We start from the raw sequence: 26,107 nt of genomic DNA, 5'->3' as shown, positions 1-26,107 counted from the left end.
TTCTTCATAACTGAAAGTTTCTCTTTGATAATGACCCCATGAAGTTAGGGTGTGTGTGGCATCTAGTGCATCTGTAATAATTAGTTTGCCCTTTAATATAATGCAATTAGATTACAGATAAATGTTTGGATGCCCCAACTATGCATTTCTATACTTTAACATATTTGAGTTTTTGGAGTTTACCTCCAAGTCTGAATTTCCTGTTGAAAATTTTTTGTTTTGTTTTGGGATAATTACAACATCCTTACAGCATGTTGTGGAGGTAACCAGGTATGGGTTCTGGCAGGTCAAGGACAAGATCTAACTCTCCTTGACACCAGTAGATGTCTTTCCATTGACATAGTTGGTATTTGATTAGGCGCTGGTTTTACAGACCCAGGGACCCCTTCATTGAGACCTTGCTGCTAGTCCCAGCGTGTTTAAAACGGGGCTGTTAAATCAGCCCCTCAAGTGGTCCCAATTGCTAGAGTATTACAAGAGGGTGGGGGGTAGGAAATCTCTGAAAAAGCTAGGACCAAAATCAGTTTGGGTAAAATATGAATCAGAGTTTTATACAGGTGTAATTACTTTTTAAAGCTACATTTTGTTTGTGGACTTGTATGATGTTGTTAAGGTATATTCCAATTTTGGGAAGCAGCCCAAACCAGTTCCTCAGAGACAAAAGGCTAGTCAGCACCTCAGCCAGGTGTCAGCATAATCAAATAGACTATCATCTGCTTAAGTGGCCATTCTTTGGCAGGAAGAAGAATGTAAGTGAGAAATTTACATATTGGCAAATAAACAGCTGGGGGTTCCTATCCAAAACAGATTTCAGAGTAGCAGCCATGTTAGTCTGTATCCGCAAAAAGAACAACAGGAGTACTTGTGGCACCTTAGAGACTAACAAATTTATTAGAGCATAAGCTTTCGTGGACTACAGCCCACTTCTTCAGATGCACTTCTTCTTATGCATCCGAAGAAGTGGGCTGTAGCCCACGAAAGCTTATGCTCTAATAAATGTGTTAGTCTCTAAGGTGCCACAAGGACTCCTGTCCAAAACAGACTTGCTGTTGCCTGAACCCCAGCTTCTCAGAGAAGAGAAATATTGCCATTGGTGTGCGTAGTGCTTCAAATGAACACAAGTTCTTGCTCCAAGGACCTTACTTACGAAAGATACCGTCAAGCTATATGGTGAGAGGAGAGGGACATTACATAAAACAAATGGAAAAGACGCACAAACTTGAAAACATAGACTTTTTTTTGCAGCTATATTCTTAGTGCACTTGGTTCCTCATATACCTGGGCATAGATATGTCCAAGAAAATGATGATTTAGGGAGTGTTGTTCTCTAGTTTACTTGTTAATTTCTAACACTTAGGTTTCATGACCTTCTGTCTACAGTTGTTTGTCACTGATGAGAATATGGACCAAAACTGTTGTTTTCTCTCCAGTTTCAGCCCGATTCTAGTCCACTTGTCCTATTGTATCTCCTACACTGCCAAAAATCATGAGACTTGGTCATTACTCAGGCGATCTGTTTCAGAACCTGGCTCAACCATAGATTTTGTTTTTGTTTTTTTGTTTGGTGTCTCCATGAGCAAGTCACTTAGTCTCTGTGCCTCAGTTTGCCTTTTATAAAATTCAGATAGTAATATTTCCCTACCTCACAGGGTTGTTTTGAGGACAAATTAATGTTTGTGATATATAAACTTTGCTAAAAGGATCCATATAAACACTTAAATTTATACACACAGCCAATGAGTGCGATACATTAATATGCAAAGAAGAGTTGTGGAGTAGTTTAATATATTCTTTTAATGTACTTTTTTAATCGTTTTAAGCTGAGTATTCTGAATATAGTAAGGACTAACTGTTCAGGTGATTTTGCAAGGAAGAAGTACAAGAGGCAAGCTAAGTTATCAAGTACATCAGTGCAATTTGGCAAATTATTTCTGAAGTCTTACAGAAAACTAACACAATCCCTCAGAAAACAAAATCCCAAATATTTAGCAAGATACTGCAAACGTACACCATCTTTGAGTTGTTAGCAGTATTAGCTCACTCTTGCCCTAATTTTCAAAGATGCTGACAGTTGTCTCAAATTTGAAACATGATAAATGTAAGCAAATGCTCAAAAATTACTACCTTCAGTAGTCCCAAATTTTTGGAGCCATCCCTCAAGAAATTTGGATTTCTTGCTTGGATCTACCAAATAGGAATGTGAGGAACCAGGGCTAAGTTACAGCTGGAATACCTAGGGCAGAGATGGTCTCCTATCGTGGTTGACTACTATAGGTTAAATACACATTTAAATTGCCTAAATAAGTTTAGACTAGATAAGTATGGTTTGGAGACGAAGATATTTTCAGTTGATAGGTTTGCCATTACTTTTTTAAAGGCATCACTACTAAACAAAGTTAGTATGAATACTCAATTTGTACAGAAATGTTACAGATTTTGAGGAATCGCCTGCATTTCAAGTTTGTATTTGCAATTTAAGAATGCGTGTAGAGAATCTTTGACTCTGTGTCCTTTCTTGTCTTGAGGTATATTTTCAGATTGGTGTGACACATAGTATTTAGCGCAGAGGAATGGGAAGTAGGATGGGGAAGCATTTGGGGTCATGCTGTTCTGCAGTGTAAATTTAGCTCTGGACTTGTTGGTTTAGACACATACTGGAGGACAGGATTTTGTCAAGTGACCTTAAACGATGGGCATTTTGTCCACAGTAGCACCTACACTGGCTCTGGATTTGAAGCTACTAACTAAAATGGTCAATCACTCTGACTTAGGCCACCTAAAACCCAAATCTACTTGGGCATGCCCTGGTAGTGAGAGAGCTGTGTTAGCTTGTATTGCTCCGATTTCCTAATCCCCTTAAATGTTAAAGTGAAGAGGAAAGAGCAGTGGGAGAAAGGACAAAAGGGAGTTCACCACAATACCATTTACTTGTTGGCTGTCCCTCATTAAATGGCTGAATTGTTCTTTTTGATGGTAGAGTTATGGCAGTGGTGCTTTATTTACTTTGGTACTCTAGAGCCAGCCTTTGAAGTTGAATGCAGCTACACTGTAGTAAATGAAGAAAGTGATTGCAGTAACTTCACTGTAAAATTAGTTATTTGAAGAAAACTGGAATTCACCAGATAATCTATAGCTAATTTTGCATATCCCTTTTATGCTATGGAACTGGTGTGGATATCAATCTGAAGGAGACGCAGCTGCTAGTCCAAGTCATGCATCGGGGGTACATGCAGGAGACTTGACTCTTCCCAGATTTTGAAGATGTCACTTTACTAAGGTGTTTTTTACAGTACAACTTGGCATTGATAAAACTTCAAACAATGAAAACCTATTGTCCCCATCTCAGAAATAGAAAATGTGCAGGCTGGTGCCTAAGGGTATCTCTGCAGATTGCACTTAATTTTGTACTCTTGTACACTGGCCAGCTGCCAGTGAAAGTAGTCTCTTCTGAGCCTTTCACTTAATTAAAATAAATCTGAAGAAATTATGGTAGTATTTGGCTAGCTCCTCTTTCCTTGTGGTACTGTGGTTCTGTCTCTTCTTTCTAAGGAAATTATTCTCTCTGAAATTTGAGGTGCATTGTTCCTGTAAAATTATTACTCAACAAATATGTTGAGTATCACATTGAGGCCTCAGCCAGGTGGCACCCATTGTGTTAGGGGCTGTACAAACATGCAGTGACTGACAGCTCCCACCCCCCAAACCTTATAGTCTAAAACAAGACATAACATCTGAATGAGACAAGGAGATTGGAGTAACAAAAATGATACTGTTTTATCACAGACTTGGTGCATAGCCAATTGACAGCAAGTCTATAGTAGTAATCACAATTTGTCACCTGCATAAAAAAATCAAGTTCTCACACAGAAAATGGGAAGGAATGTATGTGTTCATACTTTCAATTTCCTACTTGCTTTCATACCTTTGTTGGAATCCCAGTCTGTTAAATGTTTGTATTCAAGTGAGACTCTTCTATTTACTATGTCTGACTTGCGCTGACTTAGGGTACGTCTTCACTACCTGCCGTATCGGCAGGTACCAATCGATTTATCCGGGATCGATATATCGCGTCTTGTTAAGATGCGATCTATTGATCCCCGAACACGCTCACCGTCGACTCCGGAACTCCACCAGAGCGCAGTCGACGGTCCTGCGCCGTCTGGACCCCAGATAATTCGATCCAAGATACTTGGACTTCAGCTACAGTATTTGCGTAGCTGAAGTTGCGTATCTTGGATTGATTTCCGCCCCCAGTGTAGACCAGCCCTTAGAAAGAAGGGCTATATAGCACTACACTTAACTTCATGTCTAACTTTTTTTAGTTTAATAGGCTTAAATTAAAGAATAGTGACCAGAGTGGTTTTTTTCTGTGATTTGAAGAAACAAGGCTGGATCAGACCTGAGGTGGGGAAATGTCCAGTGCTTAATTTGTAATGAAAGAGGTGCGTGCCAGGGCTCAAACAATTAGGTGCCGAGGCTCAAGCAATTTTTTTACTTTCATAACTGAGGCAGCAAGCCCAAAGGTGCCAGGGCTCCGAACTTCCCAGCCTAGAGGTGCTGGGACTCAGCCCTGGCAAGCCCCGGCACAAATTAAGCACTGGAAATGCCCCCTTTTGTGTTGGAGTGGCCAGTTGGACATCTCCTGGAGCATTGTTGGCTTAGAAGTAGTGACCATTGCTCTCCTTATTGTTGTAGAAGTAAAACAGCAAATGTCTGCTTAGTCTCTGACCCACACACAGTGTGTGTAGAATTATGGGCAGCCTAAAATGGCTTTATCCAGACTAAATTTAATTCCCAGCACAGATGTCCTGTTCTCTATGGCCTTCGAGTGATTTATTCCCTTTCTGGAATAGGAATTCTGTTGTCATCTTCCAGGCAGGGTTCTTGGTACTCATTGACTCCCCTGGTACCCTAATATATAGGCAGGTCCTTCCTTTGTCAGCCAGGGAGAGGAACCAAGATCCACACAAGTTGAAGATGCATTTTAGAGGGAGGCCAGCCTTCCTGCATCAACTAGTGGGTGAGGTAACTATGGTCACTTTCATTTTGTTTTTTTTTTAAAAAAAAAAAGACAATTAAGCCAAACCTTGAGTTTTTTCCCCGTCGTCTCCTCTACGGCTCCTGCCCTCTGTCTGAGGCCATTCAGGGAGATTGACTCTAGCACACTGCACCACACTCGGTGGGTGACAGCAGAGGAGAGAGAGAGAGGTTCTTGAGTCTGCATTACGGAGTGCAAGAGAAGAGGTCACTCATTTGCACAAGACATCATGCTCCCTTCAACTGCTGCTCTGGTTGGGTTTGAATAGCTCAGGAGGTCACAAATGTTGCATGAGTGAGAATCAAGTCAGTAGAGTTGTTCTCTTAGTCCTAGTGGCAAACCAATCTGCTAGACACTACAGTGGCTCAAAGCCCTAACCCCACAGCCTACTTCTTTCTGGAAATTCACTCACTAATGGACATGCATTCCTGGTACTTGTTGTATTTGGCATCCAGCTATTGGTCTTGTTTTATGACTACTTCCCTTGGTAGAGTTTTGGTTAAGTATGGGGATTAGGTCTGAATTACAATTTTTATGAGGTTTAAATGATTCCTGCCCCAGATGCCTTATTGTGGAGAAAATGTGTCTGCATCGCCTCCCTCTGTACAACTAAAACAAGAGAAAACAAATTTTTGGTTAGTATAACAGTCTGAGATGAGCTATTCTTAGTGTGTTCTCTGATATGGCAATAATTCATTCTTTTCAAGTAGCTTGGAAATTCATTGGTGTGCTACTACTGCTACACTCCTTGTGCAGGAAGGACAGCCTGTTCCATTCTTTCCTAATATTAACGTGTTATGGGCATAATCTTGCAAAACACATATGCATGAATGTAATTTTACTCTGATAAATAATGTTAAGAGTGTGTTTTCAGGATGGCACCCTCACCTGGCCAATGTATTGAAGAATTAATTCTTTTTTTTAAGTTGCTATCTAAATATCCAAATACCTGTTCAGTTCTTCCTTTTTATTTGACCCTAATCCCAGTTCTCCTTTGAAAAACAGGTACCTACTGTAGAGACAAGATGATAATGAATCCCTTATGAGCCGGAGGTGGAAGGGAGGGATCGATGACTCTGTCAGACCTGAAATCCTGCACATTCTGATGCTGGAGAACACATTTAGATTTAGAGAGAGTACTGCTATATATGTACCACATCCTGTGATGTGTTGAGAGCCTCCTATTGAAGCCACTGAGAACGGAGGGCAATCAGCAACACCTTACAGCAGGGGTTCTCAAACTGGGGGTCGGGACCCCTCAGGAGGTCGCGAGCTGTCAGCCTCCACCTACCTCATACACTGCTTTGCATCCAGCATTTATAATGGTGTTAAATATATTAAAACGTGTTTTTAATTTATAAGGGGCGGTCGCACTGAGGCCTGCTATTTGAAAGGGGTCACCAATACAGAAGCTGGAGAACTTTAGGTGTTAAGTGAAATCCTAGAACACTGTGTAAATGAAGGTGAAGGGGGGGGGGTGAGACCAGGATGGTAGATTGGTGTGTAGCTTGAGAGCCATATTGCCATAAGACAAGCACTGGTACTTGACTTTGTCTTAGATGAATAACTGAACAAAAGCATCTGACTTTATCTTGCTGAGGATCACAGCAGAAAATGGTGCAGTGTAGGGTTATCATTCGGAGAAGAGCAAGGTTGAGAGAAGGAAGATGCTGGGTTTATACCGGAGAAAGTAAATGAGCAGATTTTCATGATGCAGCATTTATTGCTAGAAGTAGAAGGATTCAAAGTCCCAAGCATTAGGCTGAGCAATTCTAATATGGTCATAAACTTTTTGCAAACCTCCCTTCATCTGTAAAGCAGTTCTCAGTGCTGTATGTTTCAAGTACCAGTGAGCTTTTTCTAAACTACATTTTAAACCTCTCAAAGGGGAGGTGGGACCACCACACAAGCCACTCTAGTCATAAATTAGGTTTTAGAAATGCCTTCTCCAAGCAGCTTGTACTACCTCACATAAATATGGAAGAAAAACAGAATCTGACTAGATTTGACACAAAAGACCTAAAAGTATATCATCTGGTATTTTACTACAAAGACAGATATGTTGTTGTACATGATTTTTTTAATCTAAATTTCACCTTTTAAAAGCTCATCCATGAATCGTTTATTGAACGATGATACAGGGTGATTGGCACTGCCTGAGATGCACAATATAGACAGTCCCTGCCTCACAAAGAATTTAAGCTTCAATGTGTCACGTGATTCCTCTCATCTTTTGGTGCTATCACCTTCAAATGTTTGTAGGTAGTTGTCATGTGTTCCCTCAGTCATTGCTTAGCCAAGTTTACACATATGTAATATTTCTCATAAATCAATTCCTCCAGCCCTTCTTCCTCAAACCAGCCAACTTGTCCCTATTTTTCTGGTAATGTGGTGCGTATTCAACTGGCAAGGGATTAAGCATGTCACCTCCTTGGTGCTCCATTATAACCTGTGCTAGTCTAAAATGTGGTGTTAAGCATTAAAGTCTCCATGAAACTGTGGACTCGTGAAAGTTCTTAATATGAGCAACTGAGACCTTGGGCTAAATCAAGAGAATTTTTAAAATAAAAGATGAAGTGTATTTTCTGTGTCAAGTCTTACTTTCCAATATATTGTTTTTAATTTTGCAGGGCTGCTTTAGAGGAAGTGGAAGGAGATGTGGCAGAATTAGAATTGAAACTTGAAAAGGTAAGATGCTTAAGTTGTTTGTGTACACTTTGAAAACTTAAAAGAAAATTCATATGAACAGGATCAAATAAACCTATTATTCTGATTCTGATTATCTGTGGCAACTGTTGCAGTGCTGATGTTCTGTGGCAATTAATGATATGTTAGGATGCACCTGATACATTGTTGTTCATTTTCTATGACCTGCTTTTTGTGTTAGGCAGCAGTCAAGGGGTTAAGTATTAAACCAGATTTGGGATAGTAGTCTCAGCTATAGATAAGCAAAATTGTAAATTTTACATATAATAAATGGCTGCAGAAGCAACAGAACTAAGGTTAAAAGTATCAGGGAGATTGCTTCATTTATTTAGTAGACAAAAGGTGGGTTGTTGTTGAAAACAAGAGGAACTTTCCACAAGGTCACTTAGCACTATTGTATCTCTGCTGTTGTTTTGAAGTGCAAGTTACCCATTTGAATTCCAGCGCTTGTCTTCACTAAGCATTTTGCAATTACATATATTTTAAAAATAAATTGACTCCTCTTGGCCATCACATCGCCTTTAACTGATTCTACTTTTACTGAGTTTTCGTGCTATTTTAATGTGAATCTTGCAAACAATGACATTTTTCTTTGTATTATTTTAATCTGTAACTTTTTAAAAAAGCTCCCAGTACCTCCCCTTTCCACCTTCCCAAGTTGTCTCCATTCACTGCTTCCTTGATCTTCCAGTTCTTTCAGACAGTATTAGCATAGTGTTTATAAAAGTATAATAGGAGAAATTCTTTCCTCTTGCATGCATGCTGGGTAATATGCTCCTCCTTAAATCAGTTTCATATTGCTTCATTCTGGTTTGTTACAAGTCTGAGAGTCGCACATAGCTGTAGATTAAAAACAACTGGCTGTAATAAAGATACTGCGAAAGTATACTTTCTCTTTTTTAATCTTTATTGGAACTGTAGTAGTTTCAGCTGCAGTCAAGTCAAAAAGAGCAAAAATCAGGATGTTGTGAAAGCAACAGCTAGGTATGAGTCGTAGAACTTTTGAGTTAATGGGGCAAGAGAAAAATACAGTAGAGTTTTGGTTGCACTGAGTCCTTTTCATAGTTAATCATAGAAGATTAGGGTTGGAAGGGACCTCAGGAGGTCATCTAGTCCAGCCCCCTGCTCAAAGCTGGACCAATCCCCAACTAAATCATCCCAGCCAGGACTTTGTCAAGCCTGACCTTAAAAACCTCTAAGGAAGGAGATTCCACCACCTCCCTAGGTAACCCATTCCAGTGCTTCACCACCCTCCTAGTGAAAAAGTTTTTCCTATTATCCAACCTAAACCTCCCCCACTGCAACTTGAGACTTGTTCTGAACTCCTTGTTCTGTCATCTGGTACCACTGAGAACAGTCTAGAGCCATCCTCTTTGGAAGCCCCTTTCAGATAGTTGAAAGCAGCTATCAAATCCCCCCTCATTCTTCTCTTCTGCAGACTAAACAATCCCAGTTCCCTCAGCCTCTCCTCATAAATCATGTGCTCCAGCCCCCTAATAATTTTTGCTGCCCTCCGCTGGACTCTTTCCAATTTTTCCACATCCTCCTTGTAGTGTGGGGCCCAAAACTGGACACACTACTCCAGATGAGGCCTCACCAATGTCGAATAGAGGGGAATGATCATGTCCCTCGATCTGCTGGCAATGTCCCTACTTATACAGCTCAAAATGCCATTAGCCTTGTTGGCAAGAAGGGCACACTGTCGACTCATATCCAGCTTCTCATCCACTGTAATTCCTCGGTCCTTTTCTGCAGTTAAGAAACAGTCCAGGTGCAGTACACAGTAATGAGTAAGATACTGATAATTTACTGACTCTGTAAGCAAACGGAGCAGCCATTTTTCACAAAGCACTAGCTTACGTTCCACCTTGAAAATCAGAATGTTTCCTTTAGAGAGGGTACATGAATTAAGACACTGGAGTTATCACTGTCTCTTAGAAGTTAAGCCCACTCTTTTTTTTAAACTAAAGAAGCAGAAACAGCATGGCAGTACAGTACTTCATTGATAGGACAATATTGGTAATAACCCAGCAATAAAATAGAATATGACTAAATCCATCTCCTCTGGTGAGGAAGTGAAAGTGCTACCACTGAAGCATACTGATGGTGATGACTTGGAGTTGCCTTCTCTTTTTGAAGCATGTGTGTGAGATCTTGGTTAACTGTAAGGGAATTTGTGCTCACCCATGGTGAGAAGAATAAACCTCTTAATGTCACAAGCACTCTAAACAGTCTCTTGGCATGCTGGTGAGATCAGTCTATAACAACTTGCGGTTAAGTGTTTTCGTACAGCTTAGGGCAAAATTAAGCAGCAATTTCTGAAATACTTAAGTCAAATAATTGGTTTCTAAAGTATTAGTTTTAGTTCAGGCTCCCTCCTATGCCTGGACTAAATCTGCTACAACAACTTGGCTTATCTAATGGGTCAAAATAACCATTACTGCACCTGTGTGTGATTGTTTGCTATGTACCTATAAAGGTTATCTAAGAGTTGTCTTTCACAGGAAATGAACTTTGAAATTCTGTAGAACAAAGTAACTTAAAATTTTTTTATTTACCATGATCATTTTTTCCCCTTTAGCTAGTAAAGCTTTGCATTGCAATGATTGATACTGGTAAAGCTTTTTGTGTTGCCAACAAGCAGTTCGTGAATGGAATTCGAGACCTTGCACAGTATTCCAATAAGGACGTAATAGTTGAGGTAAGTGTTTGAGGGTTAAATATTTAAAAGGAATAGTATAACTAGAAAAAGTGGAAACATATATATCGTAATAATTTAAGTGGGAGCAAGTGTTGGAGAAATCTTTAATTTACAGTGTTACTCATGCTTGCTACTTCTATACAAATTTACTTAACTGTCACACCTGTCTTGATGAAGAGGCTTCATTCCAGGCCATGGCACAATCTCCCATTCAGTTTTGGGTTCTGACCTGCACTGGAGGTTGGGTTGTGCCAGACCCCTACCAAAAATATTCTGGGACAGGGTTCTCAACTTGTGGGGTTCTGAACAGGCGTGACGGTCACAATCACTGTGCCCCGTCCTATGTAGGGGGTTGGGTACTGGTATGGAAAAGCCAGAGAACCATTGGTCTAGGTTTGACTACAATAAACCACAAAATAGGTAGCATCAGTTTAGATCATGGATCTGAAGTAAAGCACTTTTTGTAAATAAAACACTCTCTTGGCCTACTTTTTCACTGCATTGGGCCCATTTCAGCAGAGGCATAACCTCAAATTCAAATGTTGTCTGGTACAGCTAAGTTCTTTAGTCTGGTAAACTGGCATAACTTGTCGTAGAAAATGTACAAATTTTGTTCTATGGAATTTTGCATAAAAACTTTCCTTTTTTGTGTGTGATTTTTGTTTTTCTTCCTCCTCCCCCTTAATTTTTGACTTGCTATTTCAACTAAGTGTTTGTCTACACATACAATGCTGCAGTGGCACCATTGCAGCTGTGCTGCTGTAGCACTGTAGTGAAGATGCTACTACACCGACGGGAGAGCTTCTCCAGTTGGCATAGTTAATCCACCTCCACGAGAGGCAGTAGTTATGTTGATGGGAGAAGCTCTCCCTTTGACATAGCGCTGTCTATACTGGGGGTTAGGACGGTAAAACTCGCTCAGGAGTGTGGATTTTTTCATAGCCCCGAGCAACACAGTTATGCTGATGTAAGTTTGTAGTGTAGACATGGGCTATGTATTTTTTTCATTGAAAACTTGTGAAGATGTCTTTGTGTGTGTGTGTGTGTGTGTGTGTGTGTGTGTGTGTTTCAATATAAAGTTTACATCTAACTGAAAAATTCTCATTTTTTGTTTGAAAATGATTTTACTGAAAAATGCACATACAATAGCAAAGTTTCCCATGGAAAATCTGGACCATTTGTAATTAATAATGAAATCTGAGAGTGTCTGAATTCCAGGTAGCTTTCTGTTGTTTGCTAACTTCTGGCTACAGTTACCTGAAAAGGCCAAGGGCCACTGGTTTATAACACTTTTCATGGAGACATTGTAAAGGATACAGAAATTCACCTGAGATGTTGCTCTGTTGAGCTATGCTGATTTGCAGCAGCTGGGGAATCATTCTTTTTTGCTTATGACAACAATAACCTTTTTTGTTTGTAGTTTTAGTAGTAGATTATTATAAGAAGAAATGTACTCGGGGATAATATACGTATTTTCTTCATCATTAAACTAAAGTAATTTAAAATAAGTCTATAGGAAGATGTTTCTGTACACCAGTGGTTCTCAAATGTTTTTACTGGTGCCCCCTTTCACATAGCAAGCCTCTGAGTGCGACACCCCCCTTATAAATTAAAACCACTTTTTATATATTTAACACCATTATAAATGCTGGAGGCAAAGCGGGGTTTGGGGTGGAGGTTGACAGCTCGCGACACTCCATGTAATAACCTCACGACTCCCTGAGAGATCTCAACCCCCACTTTGAGAACCCCGGCTATACACTCTTATGTTCTTAGTATAACAGAAAATCTATAGCCTTTGGAAGGTTTACTTTTTTGTGTTCCATATCTGATGGGATTTAGCTTTACCTACTTGTTTTCTTTCCTTACAGACCAGCTTGACAAAGTTTTCTGACAGCCTACAGGAAATGATCAATTATCACACAGTAAGTGTGGGTAATTGGAGGATGATTGTGACCATGTCACGTAAACAAACAGATTATGCTAGCTAATGGTATATTATAATATTTATGGCCCTTAATTCTGAATGCATTTGAAACTTGTATGCCTTGATTCTGCAGATATTGATGGAACTCAACTCTGCACCCTTTGATGCAGATCTGGAAACTGTGGGTTACTCCTCCTTTCTTAGCAGGCTTATGGGCAGCAGAACCAATTTGCAGCCAGAGTTCTTTGCCAGTCTGAGTCTTGCTTCCCCTCTCCATTGTTTGCTCAGTTTTTCTGGCACAACAGAGATGATATAGCAGATGCAGTGTCTCTGTTCTTTGTGCAGCTTCCTTCTTTGGAACTGTGACAGGTCAGTCAAGAACAGAAAACAGAGAAAATGCCAAGTTTGAACACAGCAGTCATTTGTACCATTGTGGAGTCCATCTGGAAGCTCAAGTACGAGTAGAGAGGTTATTTTTTTTCTATATTTGGCATGGTTACAACTGCTGCTGGAATATTGTGTCCAGTTCTTGTGTTCACAATTCATGAAGGATGTTAATAAATTGGAGAGGGTTCAGGGAAGAGTCACAAGAATAATTGAAGGATTAGGGAATATGCTTTATAGTGATATATTCAAGGAGCTCAATTTGTTTAGTTGAACAAGGACAAAGTTAAGGGGTGACCTGAAGTCTATAAGTGCCTACATGGGGAACAAATATTTAATAATGGGCACGTCAGTCTAGCAGAGACAGGTATACTAGGATCTAGTTGCTGGAAGTTGAAGCTAGCCAAATTCAGACTGGAAATAAGGTGTAAATTTTAACTGAGGGTAATTAACCATTGGAACAACTTGCCAAGGGTTTTGGAGGATTCTCCATCACTAACAATTTCAAAATCAAGATTGGATCTTTTTTCTAAAAGATCTACTCTAAGAATTATTTTGGGGAAGTTCTAGCGCTTGTGTTTGACAGGAGGTCATACTAGATTACAGCATTTCTCAAATGTGGCCACAGCCTCCTGGGCTGTGATTGGGGGGGGGGGGGGGGAGCAGTGGCTCCTCCCTGGTGCTCCTGGATACACTGCCTTGGTGGTTGTTGGGGCCACCAGCAGGGGTTGAGCCCTGCCCCCCTCTGGAGACACTTGGGGCACAACGGTGGAGGAGCAGGCAGCCATGGGTTCCCCACCTTTCCAGGGGCCATGGGACTTGGGCTTTGGGGTTCCACCCTGGGGTGGTGGGGCAGCAGGCTCTGATCTGGCCGCAGGGTTTCAGGCTCCAGCCCTGGGATCCTGCTGCGTGGAGGCAGGCCCCAGGCTCTGGCTGCATGGCTTTGGGCTCTGTCCTCTGGCTAGAAGGCTTTGGGCCCAGCCCCCTGCTATATCCCTGGCCCCAGCTGCCTCTCCCAATTTTTCCCCCTTCCAGGACTTAATTTGTCCCCAAAATTGTCAGGGCTGAGTAACTTTGCTGTGAAAAGTGATACCTGTATGTTTGTTAATATCACTTTTCACAACAGACGTACTAGCTAGTAATAAATACATTACGATTTGGACGTGTATATGTGCATATTTATTTGCTTTTTCCTAAAGCTAATTAAATATTTTAGGAAAAAGTGTCAGAGCAAGAGTTGGTGGCTGCACTCTGTGGCCACCAAATTATTTGTCGTGAGAACCCCAGGACTAGATGATCAGTCATCCATTCTGGCCTTGGAATCTAAAAATCTGTGAAGTTGCACTGTCTAGGGACTCAGCAGGCTGTCATGCTTGCTGGCTAAGTATATCTCTCCCCATTCTCCTTGCTGTTTCTGGGCTGCCTGCCTGCTAATCTTTCCAGTATGGTACCTTCCTTGCAACATCCGATGACTAGGATTCATGTTTCTTTTGGTTACTACATTCCTGTCCCCGTCCACTGGTGATGGTCGTGTTGACTCCTCCCTGTGTAAAGGGGCAACTGAATCTGGACTCTGCTCGCTCGCCGAGGTTAAGCCGTGAGCTGCACCTCCCTTCAACACTGGAGACGTCCCAAGAACTGCTTCACCTCACGACACCGTTCTCTCCGCCCAGACAGGATAAGTCGCCGGCACCGGTTGCTCCCCGGGCTCCTTCAAGGCGAAAGCCTGCTATGATGGCCTGCTGATCTCCGACTCCACCGCACCACTCGCCAGCACCGGAGCACACCCAGCCATGCCAATCCCCGAGCCCTCTGCACCAAAGCACAGTGCCTAGAAATACCACTCTCCGTGGTCATCATTTTCAGACATCTCCAAGTTGGGCTCGGGCACCTATCGCTCCCGGAGGAGTAGGAGCAGATGGTCCATGTCAACTTGGGCCTGGCACGCTTACCCAGCATAGTGGCCAGCCCAATGGGAGCCCCTGGTGCAGTGGCCCTTTTGGACTCCCTGGGCTTTTCATCAAAGCCAAGGTCGCAGCCAAGGATCTCATTTCAGGGCAACGTCGGTGGCCTCGGCCTCATTTGTTCCCCCGCCAGCACCGCTGGCACCAGAAGGGTCAGGTATAGGTCCATTACCACCCTGTGCTACCATTTCGGCACGTCCAGTGCAGCCAGCACCGGGCCCAGAGGTCCCGGCAGCAATTTCGACATTGAGAATGACATTGGCACCGATGGAATTTTCAGCACCAGTGGTGCCTGTGTCGGTGTATGCAGCCCTTACACTGAGGGTCGTGACACCATCTGGGTCAGCACTAGCCCAAGAAACGCAGGTGCTGTGGGACCCCTTGGGGCAGAAGGAAGGGAGCAGCCACCCCTCAGGGGGTGGTCTCTTCGTCCTCGCCAGATGAGGCGTTGGCAGGCACAGCGACAACCCTGTCCTTGGAGGACAACAGGGTTCTGCAGCAATTGCTGTGGTGGGTTGCCCAGGGTCTGGGCATTCAGGCAGAGGTGGTAGTGGAGGATGCAGATCCAATGGTGGACATCCTTGCCCCCTCCGGACCTGCTCGTATTGCCCCGCCCCTGATAAAGACCATCTCTGACACCACAAAAACTCTGTGGCAGACCCCAGCCTCGTTGCCCCCTATGGCAAAGCACAACAAAAGACACTACTTGGTGCCGTCCAAGGGTTACGAGCATTTATACACTCATCCCACACCTGACTCTTGTGGCTGATGCTGCCAACCAATGTGACCGTCAGGGCTTCCAAGGACCATCCCCAAAGAATCGGGAGGCGAAAAGGCTTGCCCTTTATGGAATAACTGTCTACTCCACTGGGGGTTTGCAGCTCCACATATCCAATCAGCAGGCCATCGTCAGCAGGTACTCCTACAACATCTCCTCGGCAATGGCCAAATTCATGGAGCTGCTCCCCTTGGACTCCTGTGCCAAGTTTTCGGCGTTGGTAAATGACCCTGTAGTTGGCAAGGATCCTTGAAATGAAACCAGATCTCCAAGGATAGAATTGTATGCATCTGTTTCTCAAGTATCATTATCTATGTTTAGAATTACATTTGGTGGCTTATAGGACTATTTAGTGGTGATGTACAGGAGTTTCTCTAAGTTGGATTCCAATTGATAAGGGTCTTCAGGTTGTTAATTGCCACTAATTTTCCTCTTTTATCTTATTGGCACTTGGCTGAGTAGTAGGGGTAATCTGGAAACCTCTTATCCTTTCCTTCACAAAGCTGTCAGTAGGCTTAAAGACAATGAGGTCAGCAGTAAATCTTTATGGGTCAATATTGGTGGGTTCCATTCAAGTCAACAAGGTACATGAATTAAATATAGAAGTTCTGAAATTAGCAGATAAGTTACACAGTAGGAGGAATAAGGAGCAGAATTCTTATGAAAGCAACATACACTGCTGGAGAGCTGTGTGTATATTTTAGAAAAATGTTCCTGAATATTGTTTTTTATAAATAATATAACACCCACATTTCATTACAGATGACATCTTAAATGATTTTTTCTTATTTTAGTTCAAGTTAGCATGTCTCATTACTCTAGGGGAATGAAGTAACATATATATGGTTTTCTAATACTTAACAGAATATGTTAAGAACCCCAAGAATTTCATGATGAAAACACATTCTTGATCTTTCTACCCCCTAGGTCTTTTATGTAAAATGCTTTTGGGATTGTAGAGTGTTTTTTGCTGACTTGAAATTGTTTTAATCTCTATGGGTATGTCTTCACTACCCGCCGTATCGGCGGGTAGCAATTGATTTATCCGGGATCGATATATCGCGATGCGTTAAGACGCGATATATCGATCCCCGAATGCGCTCACCGTCAACTCCGGAACTCCACCAGAGCGAGCGGTGGTAGCGCAGTCAATGGGGGAGCTGTGGCCATCGATCCTGCGCCATCTGGACCCCAGGTAATTCGATCCAAGATACTTCGACTTCAGCTACGCTATTCACGTAGCTGAAGTTGCGTATCTTGGATCCATTTCCCCCCCAGTGTAGACCAGCCCTATGTGCTAGTAGTGTAACTGCCACATTGAGTGTTTGTCCATATGGATTCCATTCTCGGTGTGCATGTGCCCCATAGGCTCAAATTTGGATTCTTCTGGCCAGCAATGTCTGTTGGGGCTGCCCCTGCACCCTGGGTATAGCTGTGCTCTCTGGCTGAAGGCATAAAGCGTGTAATGACCCCAACCATCTCTCAGCCCTGGTCTACACTACAAACTTGCGTCGGTATAACTGTGTTGCTCAGGAGTATGGAAAATTCACGTCCCTGAGCAATGTAGTTATACCAACCAAATTCCTGGTTGATGGGAGGGCTTCTCCCATAGACACAGCTACCCCCTCCCAAGTAGGTGGAGTATCTAGGCTGACGAGAGACGCTCTCCCATTGGCGTAGGTAGCGTATTCACTAAGTGTTGCAGTGGCATAGCTGCAGCGCTGTAAGTGTACGTAAGTTAGAACCCTGAGAGCTTGTGCACAGGCCTCTTGCTCAGTGTGTGACTATGTGTTTTCTTTTAACTAGTTTTTAGATTGGTATTAGTGTTAGGTAGGCGATGGTTAGTTTTTAAACTCAGAAGACTTCTGCTCTACTGGGGTTGGGGAAGTCTTTCTCCCCCCCCTCCCCTTCCCCTCCCCCCCCCCCCCCAAAAAAAAAAACCCTGAGAAGTTGTGGTTTTTTCTTTTGTTTTAAAAAGAGGGGAGAGAGAGAGTGAGTCAGTAGTCTCTCTCTCCCTCTCTCTCTATCTGTCTTGTTGATAGGCTGATGCTGCTTAATGGGCTGAAGTTGTGCTTTCTGGACCTCTGATTCCGGCACATTCCTGAGAAATGTGCCATTTACAGGTTGTTCTCTAAGGCTATGTCTACACTCTGCACCTTTTAGCAACACAGCTGTGCCACTGAAAGGCATGCTGTTTAGCTGCTGGTTGTCGGCAAGAGAGAGCCCTCCTGCTGACAAAAAACTTCCACCCTCAACGAGCGGCGGTAGCCTTGTTGGCAGGAGAGCACTAGGGAAGCTCAGGACTGTCTATGAGCTCCTTAAGTGTCTACCTGGCAGCAATATCAGCTAACCTTCTGCCCATTCAGGGTCACACAGTATTCCTACCCCCGAACGGTAGCTAGATTGCTTGAAGGCCTTATACATGTGTTTTTCCCCATTAGGGAGCCTCCCATACCTTGGGACTGTAATGTAGGGCTGGAGGGATTGATGGCCCACCTTTTGAGCCAGGTAAAGGGTCAGGCAATATTGACCATGAGATTATCTAATTGGATTTCCAGTTGAATCGAACTTTATGAATTGGCTGGTTTAGACCTACTGATAATGATTACATCCATTCCACTGGGGACCCAGCAGCTACTGCAGCTTGTTTGAGAAATGTACCAATCTTAGATCTGCAGTAAATTGATAACGTGGGGTATAGTACATATATTTACACTACTACTCCCTGGTAGAGGCATTAAGAGCTGATGCCAATTTTGGCACAGCTGTCCTTCAACGATTGTTCAGAAAGCACCCACCCCCTATCATACAGTTTACTACTTCTGAGTCACCAAGAGAGGAGTACACTTGGACAAGCACTCAAAGAAGAAATGGTTACCTTAGGGAAACTGTGGTTCTTCGAGATGTGTTGTCCATACATATTCTGCGACCTGCCCTCTTTCCCCACTGTTGCAGTGATTACTACCTGAATTGTGTACTGGCAAAGGAACTGAGACGTTTGTGGTCACCCCATCTTTTATGCTTTCGGGTGAGGTGCCCCAACAGCACTGTGCTGGCCAAACAGATTCAGTCTTGAGTGCATGGGGTGCATGTCCACCAAGAATGAAATACATAGGGACAAGATATGTTGAAGAATCACAGTTATGCTAAGTAACCATTTGTCTAATTCACTATTTTTAGTTAACCTCTTGGAATGAGGTGTAACCCTGCAGGCACATGAATGTTAGGTAGAATACTTCATTGAATGTGTGTCCCTGTGGGTGCTCCACTATCTGCTTCGAAGTTTCCTTGGTGGACTTTGTGGTAGAGAAGGAACTGAGGATGGTTCGCCTGTTAAGTCCTAGTTAGCCTGGGTGCAGGGCATAAGGATGTATAGGGCGCATGCATGGGCCGAACAGAGACTGATAGTGAAAATCTCCGCTGAAAGGCAGATGGGGCATATGCGCACCTGAAATGGAGCACCCATAGGGGGACACATCTCAAAGAACTACAGTAACTGCACAAGGTGGGTAAAGAATTCCTCAGCTTTATGCTTTAAACTTTCTCATATGCACATCATTGGGAACAAATACAAGAGCAGCAGCCAGTGTTCGTTATTGCAGTAGCTTTAGCTTTTCCTTTCTCTTGTTGCAGAGTGGTATGCTGCTAAGACTTTCCGGTGAAAGATGTTTTTAATTTTGAAATGCTTCTAGTTTTTTAAAAACAATTAGAATAATGAGAAATGCAGTTTAAATGCAAAATCTACTGTTAGACCTGGAGACTTCAGAGAGATGGCATAGGAGAGCCAGGGCTTAGGCAGAATTAAAGGGTTTAGATGTTTTTTGGGCCTAAAATAAAAGGACTCCAATACTTCCAAATCCTTTATTGAACTAAGTTTGTTGTTGTTGTTGTTTTTTTTCTCTTTCAGACCCTATTTGACCAAACCCAAAGATCAATTAAAGCACAGGTTCAGACATTCGTTAAAGAGTAAGTTAATTTTCATTTCAAATAAATTCACCTTAATAAACCGCAAGGAAAAAAATCTCCACGAAGGCCAACTAGGAAGTGAAATCAGCTTCTGAGAGAGGTTGAAGATATTTGGAAATCGTCAAGCCACAGCTTGCCTAGTACCTCTTAAACTTGCCAGAAATAACCCAACAGCCCAATAGGGGTTGGACGGGGTGGAGACATTTTCAGTCATTGGATTTTTTTTTTAAATCCTTGCTTTAAATCATGCATTGAGTGTTTGTCAAGCTAATCTGAAAATTTGTACTATTGCAACTTTAAAATACCATTTATAATTTCAATTATAGCTGATTTTTTAAATGTCACTACTGGGATGGTATCTTATTTGAATTTTCGAAACTACAATGGGCAAAAACCAAGAGATTGAAAATAAAGGCCCTGATCATGCAGATATATAAACAGATATGTAACTTTACTCACCTGAGTAGTCCCATTGACTTCAGTGGAACTTCAGTATGTTTAAAGTTAAGCACGAGCATAAATGTTTGCCATATCAGGAGCTTTTGTGTTAAAAATTTCTCTTGTAGGCCCTTAAGCAGCTCCTTAACTCTGCACTGGGGAGTAGTCTCAGTGACTTCAGTGGGACTGTGCTCACAGTGCATAAAGTTAAGTATGTGCATACATTTTTGAAAGATTGGGGCTTAGTGTCATAAAATCTTTCACTTTTTAAAACAATACTTCAGAACTAACAACAAAGATTCATATTTAGGCATCTAAGGTTGGGATGTCAAAAGCACCTAAGTCACTTAGGAGCACAAGTCCCATTAACTTCAGACTGCAAACTGTAATGGTAGAGTATGACCTGGTTGAAGCATTTTAGCTTTCTTGACATTTTGAAGTTTAATACATCAGAAGGTAGTGCTGGTTTCAAACATAGCATGGACTGTTTCCTTACCAATTTTGTGTTTGAGTTTGTGGTGTATCACACTAGAGATGTTGAATGAGATCCTGGATTGTCTTTTTCAGGATAGATGAACATGTAATGTGAATCTCAGCAGAAAAAAACTATGTAAAATCTGAAATTCTACTGACCGTTAGGAAACTATTTAAAGAAAATACAAAGCAACCCATCTTTTTTGTTTTAAGTCAAACTTTTTTTAATCATGATTTTTATCTGCCCTGGGTTGGACTAGATGAATACACCAGTGTCTACAAGATGTATTCTTTTACATTTCACTCCCTCGCTTGTTCAGAAGAACAGAGCAGCCAGGAAAGTCACACTTCCATCATACTTGTGCTAATGATCGAGATATTTAAGGTGGAAAAGGGAAATAATAAAAAGATCAAATATGATAGCTGTAAATAGAACCATGTTAGAAAAGGTTTAAAATTTGGTATATTTTTAAATATTTCATGATCAACAAAATGAGCCTTCCAAGGATATTGCAATTCATCTCCCCTTTTGCTTAGAGATATTAGAAAATTTAAAGAATCAAAGAAGCAGTTTGAAAAAGTCAGTGAAGAAAAAGAAAATGCACTAGCAAAAAATGCTCAAGTTCAAAGAAATAAACAACATGAAGTAGAGGAGGCCACCAACATTCTCACCGCAACACGAAAATGCTTTCGGCACATAGCTCTGGATTATGTTCTTCAGGTAAGTGTAACAATCAGTGTAGTTTTCTAAGAACAATGTTACTCCTTGGGGCATTCTGCACCAAAAAATTCTGCACACAATGTTTTAAAATTCTACAAGTTTTATTTGTCAAAATAACATCGCATAATCACACCAGTTTAAATTATTTTGGTAATTTATGTCAAAATACCTGTCAGCAAGTATGTGTGTAACAATACAAACACGCACAAATTTCCCCCCCAGGAATAGGGAATTAAAGAAACCCCTATGACAACCCAGTTCCTGTTTCTCTGTAATGCCATGACAGGTCTGTATTGATCCATGGATGGATACAGATCCTGTGGTCATCAGCAGGGATTGAATCTGAAACCCTCAGCACCAAGGATTAAATTAATTCCTGTCCAGAGGAATTGTTGTTCCTGCACAACATCTATGATCTGTGAACCACTTTATGATGAGTACTGAGGCTGCACCTATGGGCTATACACTGTACAGATGTAATAAAATTTTTCCCTGTCCCGAAGAACTTAGTATAAGAGAAGAAGGGGGGAGGGATAGCTCAGTGGTTTGAGCATTGGCCTGCTAAACCCAGGGTTGTGAGCTCAATCCTTGAGGGGCCACTTACGGATCTGGAGTTTATTTAAAAAAAAAAAAAAAAAAAAAAAAAAAAAAAAAAAAAACTTGTCAGGGACAGTACTTGGTCCTGCTAGTGAAGGCAGGGGACTGGACTTGACTTGCTGACCTTTCAAGGTCCCTTCCAGCTCTAGGAGATAGATCTCCATATAGAAATAACAGGTTGATTCAATAAATGAGAAGTGTAACATAACAAAGACTAGTACAAGCAGTAGTCACAGCATTCCAGCTGCCTAATCAGTATCCAGGGTGTTTTGTTGGCGTTCTGTCAGAGGAGAGTTTTCAGACGACGCTTAAGTGAACATAAGTGGTTCATAGTGGTCAATATAGGGGTGAATTTAGTTCCTACCATGTGAGATAAAGGAGTACAGTAGAGTTACAAACACCAGAGTTATGAACTGACCAGTCAACCACATATCTCATTTGGAACCAGAAGTATGCAGTCAGGCAGCAAAGACCTCCGCCCTCCCCTCCCCTCCACCTCCCCCCCCCCGCAAAAAAAAAAAGCAAGGCAAGGAAACTCTGCTTGTTTCCTTTAAATTAAGATGGTTAAAAAACAGCATTTTTCTTCTTCATAGTAAAGTTTCAAAGCTGTATTAAGTCAATGTCCAGTTGTAAACTTTGAAAGAACCACCATAATGTTTTGTTCAGAATTACGAACATTTCAGAGTTATGAACACTGTCTATTCCTGAGGTGTTCGTAACTCTGAGGTTCTGCTGTAACTTAGCTGTCAGTAGCAGGCTCTTATTATTTTGGTACAGGCTTAGGAGAAATGATCACATGCATTCAGCCAATTTTGCACATTCTATATTGGAATTCATGTGCCTTTTGGATTTTGTCTATTCTCGTGTACACTAATGTCCACTTAATAAAACTGCATTTATGGTGAAGTAAACTCCCAAATTTTCCATGTAATCCACCATGCAAACAATTCAGGTTATAGATGGACCTTTCTACTTTCAATGAAGCTTTTCTTCTGGGGGAAAAAATGACTTCACTATGAAAGGACTCTACTGGAGTGTCTTTGTGGTTATATTTACTTGGGTTTAATTTGTATTTCAATATTTCTCTGAGTTCCCTTTTACTTTTTTAATCCAGAAAAGTCTTTTCAAAGTGTGCGTGTGTGTGTGTTGCAGAAGGCTTTCCAAAGCATTGAATGTGTAGCTTTAAAATACCATCTGTTTTGTTTACAGCTTCTGTAAAATTATTTTACTTGTTAGCATTAAACAGACATGCCAAGGAAGTGAATTCCACAGTAATGTATGTCTCAGTTAAGTGAGGGTTTTTTGAGAAAATCTTACATTGTGGCAGGTAATTAAAGAGACTGACCAGAAAGCAAAAAGAGAGGACTAGATACATGTGAAAAATCAGATATTGCATATAAAATAAGACAAGGGGCATGAATGATACTTTCTTGGGTTACCAATGAACACAAGTGGTTAGTGATTTCAGCTAACTTAATAGCATGACTGAGGTGGTGAAGATAAAATGTAATTAGCTTAATAGAATTCTTGCGAACACTTAGACTCACCTCTCAGAGGTGGGGACCCAGTCTTCTTACTTGACTTTAAAGTGTCTGAACATGTTTTGGCACTACATGTATAGATTTTAAGAACATAAGGTTCTTATGAGAACCATGAGGTTTTTAAAATACTTTTTCAACTAGTATTAAAACTTTGTGAGCATCTTTGGGGAATTCTAGCATTGCAAGTTTTTTCTCTAACTGTGAACGGTGATGGCAAATACAATTAGTTGTCTTCTCACTAATATTAAAAAAAAAATTGCTATGAAGAGTCAGATTTTTGAATTCTGTTTCTCCCCATATTTTAAGGTTACTTTATTTATTAACAGTTGAACGTAACCTGGATTATTGCAGTTTGCGTGGGGATTGGTGAATGAAGCAAGATGTTTGTTTTTTCCTAGATTAATGTTCTTCAATCTAAGAGGAGATCAGAGATCTTAAAATCGGTAAGATCTTTACATTTTATGTGTAAAATGTCTGATTAAATCTGAAATATAAAAAATAAACATTGGAGAATGCAAGTTGCCGCCCTCTGATCAGCGACCTATATAACATGAATTTGTCTGTTTGCTTCCATGTTGCACAACCACCATCACAACTGGCACGCTGGCTGTTGGTAGCAAGAGAGGCTAAGACTGAGTGGGCATATGAACTACACTCGATCAGTATGCCTGCACTGTAATTGGAGGTGGGATTGCAGCTCATGTAGGCACACCCATGCTAACTTGAATTTAGCTAGTGCAGCTAAAAATAACAGTGAAGACATGATGGCTTGGGCTTCAGCACAGACTGGACAAATCTGCCCAGAAACCTGGATATGTACTTGTGCTAGCTGCGCCAAGATCCACGCCACCACATAGTCTCTGCTATTTCTAGCTGTGCTAGCTAGGTTAAAGTTTGTCCAGGTATGCCCACCTGAACTGCACTTACAACTCTGACTGCGGTGTAGATATACACTTAATGGTGATCCCTTCATGTCAGGGTGGAGGAATATCACTAAGGTTTTTACTGCTATTGTGTATGCTGTACATGTTTTGTAGCGAAACTTGAGTAGTTTGGTTTCCAATGCTTTTGATAAGGCACCCTTTGGGAAAGCTGCATTCACTTAAAAATAATTAATACTTCTCCCAATCTGTGTTCAAGATTGAGTCTCTCATTTCCTTAAAGTGGCACCTTTTTACCTGAAGAAAATAGATTGGGACCATTTGAAGCTAATGTACATTTTTTCTTCAAATCTCGCCTGTCTCTTGAGTGTCCGAAGATACATAACTGGAGACAGTGTCTTTGACTTTGTCCCTTTCACATTCCCCTTTCTTCACATCCTTTTTTTCATGAGATTGTACATTTCACTTAAACTGTGAGAGGTCTGGTCATTATTACAAACCAATCTTTTTCTCTGTGCCTTTGGAATCCTGGATATCTTCCCTTCTCTTTTCTTACAATGTATGAAGACCGCTTGATGGTTTCTTCTCTTGTTTTTGGTGAGTCGACTTTGAAGTCCCAGGGAAGCAGATTGTGAGCTATTTTAGCTGTAGTTGTAGAAGTTATGACTCCTTAACCAACAGATTTTGTACCTTCCAGTTGGTTTCTTAGGTGTTTGAGCTGCATAGTTTTTAACAGAAGTTTTAAACAATCTGACTAAAACATGATCTCACCTGTCAATTAGGTTAGCCCATTTATGAAAGATTTAACTTGGTGGGGTGATTCATTTCCTACTTGACCCTCGTATAGTCATTTAGACCTGTGCAAAGTGACCACAGAGTGGGTATAGAACACTACCAAGTCAGAATGGTGGTATATTGCACCCACCTTGCACTCGCTTTGTACTCATGTGTATCTCCACGAAGTGCAGGGCAGTGGTGAATTAAGCCCTGCACTTCAAACTTGTTTGCGAGAGTTCATTCAGTGTGAGTTATGTATGTAAGATCGGATAACGCTCTATTTAAAACTCCTTTCTAATGTATACTTTTATTCTTTCTTCATTCTAGATGTTATCCTTTATGTATGCTCATCTGACCTTCTTTCATCAAGGCTATGATCTGTTTAGTGAGCTTAAGCCATACATGCATGATCTCGGAGCACAGGTAATGTTACAATACAACTCCTGAATTAAAATGCACATACTAATTTGTGTTTGGGAAAACTATTGGGGAGAACTATGTATGTACCAGAGCCACTGTACATTTATTCAATAAAAGTGGAAACTTTGGGGGATAGCCACGATGAAGGCATATTGTCAGCATAAAAAGCATACATTTTAAAATGTGTTACTAATTAAATGCAAAAAAAGTTAATATAACATTAAGGCTGCACATAAAAATAATTTTTATATTTCCTTGCATTTTTCAGATTTCCCACAGCAAAATTAATTTGTCCATGTTCCACAAATACTTAAAACCGGGACAGATTTTACTATATGTTCATGCTGTTCAGTATATACTGTAAAATGTACAAGTTATGCAATGTGTCAGTTAGTATTGCTGCTGGAAACTTAAAAGGGATACTGTCAGCTTGAAAACGGTTTAATTTTAATAATGTTTTCAGTGTTGCCGCTGTGTTGGTCAGTGTCTCACAGCTAAATATAAGCTGGAACAGATTTAGTGTAACATTTTATGCTAAACAATCGGTTCTACCTTGTATTTAGCTATGACACTCTGAATACCTTTCCCTGGCCTGAAAAAAGCTGTGGATAAGCTCGGAAGCTTGTCTTTCACCAACAGAAGTTGGTCCAAGAAAAGATACTGCCTCACGCCTCTTGTCTCTCTTGTTTTAATAATTGAGGTAAAACTGATTTCAGGTACAGGCTCTTCCTGAAGATTTTTTGTTTGTTTTTACAATTACATTTTCCTATTTTTAAGTATTTCTCTCTTCACTT

At 41.2% G+C, this 26,107-nt stretch overlaps 1 protein-coding gene across 3 annotated transcripts in view; it reads left to right on the top strand.

Moving 5' to 3' along the window:
* Positions 1 to 26,107, top strand: part of ACAP2 (ArfGAP with coiled-coil, ankyrin repeat and PH domains 2) — a 108,754-nt gene that overhangs the window by 11,891 nt on the left and 70,756 nt on the right. For all 3 annotated transcript variants that reach the window (XM_054038933.1, XM_054038932.1, XM_054038934.1), the window contains 7 exons: positions 7,669 to 7,726; positions 10,326 to 10,445; positions 12,317 to 12,370; positions 19,406 to 19,464; positions 20,914 to 21,097; positions 23,634 to 23,678; positions 25,221 to 25,316. In XM_054038933.1, coding sequence (XP_053894908.1) covers positions 7,669 to 7,726; positions 10,326 to 10,445; positions 12,317 to 12,370; positions 19,406 to 19,464; positions 20,914 to 21,097; positions 23,634 to 23,678; positions 25,221 to 25,316 — 616 coding nt within the window. The remainder of the gene's footprint in view (positions 1 to 7,668; positions 7,727 to 10,325; positions 10,446 to 12,316; positions 12,371 to 19,405; positions 19,465 to 20,913; positions 21,098 to 23,633; positions 23,679 to 25,220; positions 25,317 to 26,107) is intronic.

Source organism: Malaclemys terrapin, chromosome 9, assembly GCF_027887155.1.
Source record: "Malaclemys terrapin pileata isolate rMalTer1 chromosome 9, rMalTer1.hap1, whole genome shotgun sequence".
Classification (NCBI taxonomy): domain Eukaryota; kingdom Metazoa; phylum Chordata; order Testudines; family Emydidae; genus Malaclemys; species Malaclemys terrapin.
This window is presented reverse-complemented; position numbering and strand designations above follow the sequence as displayed.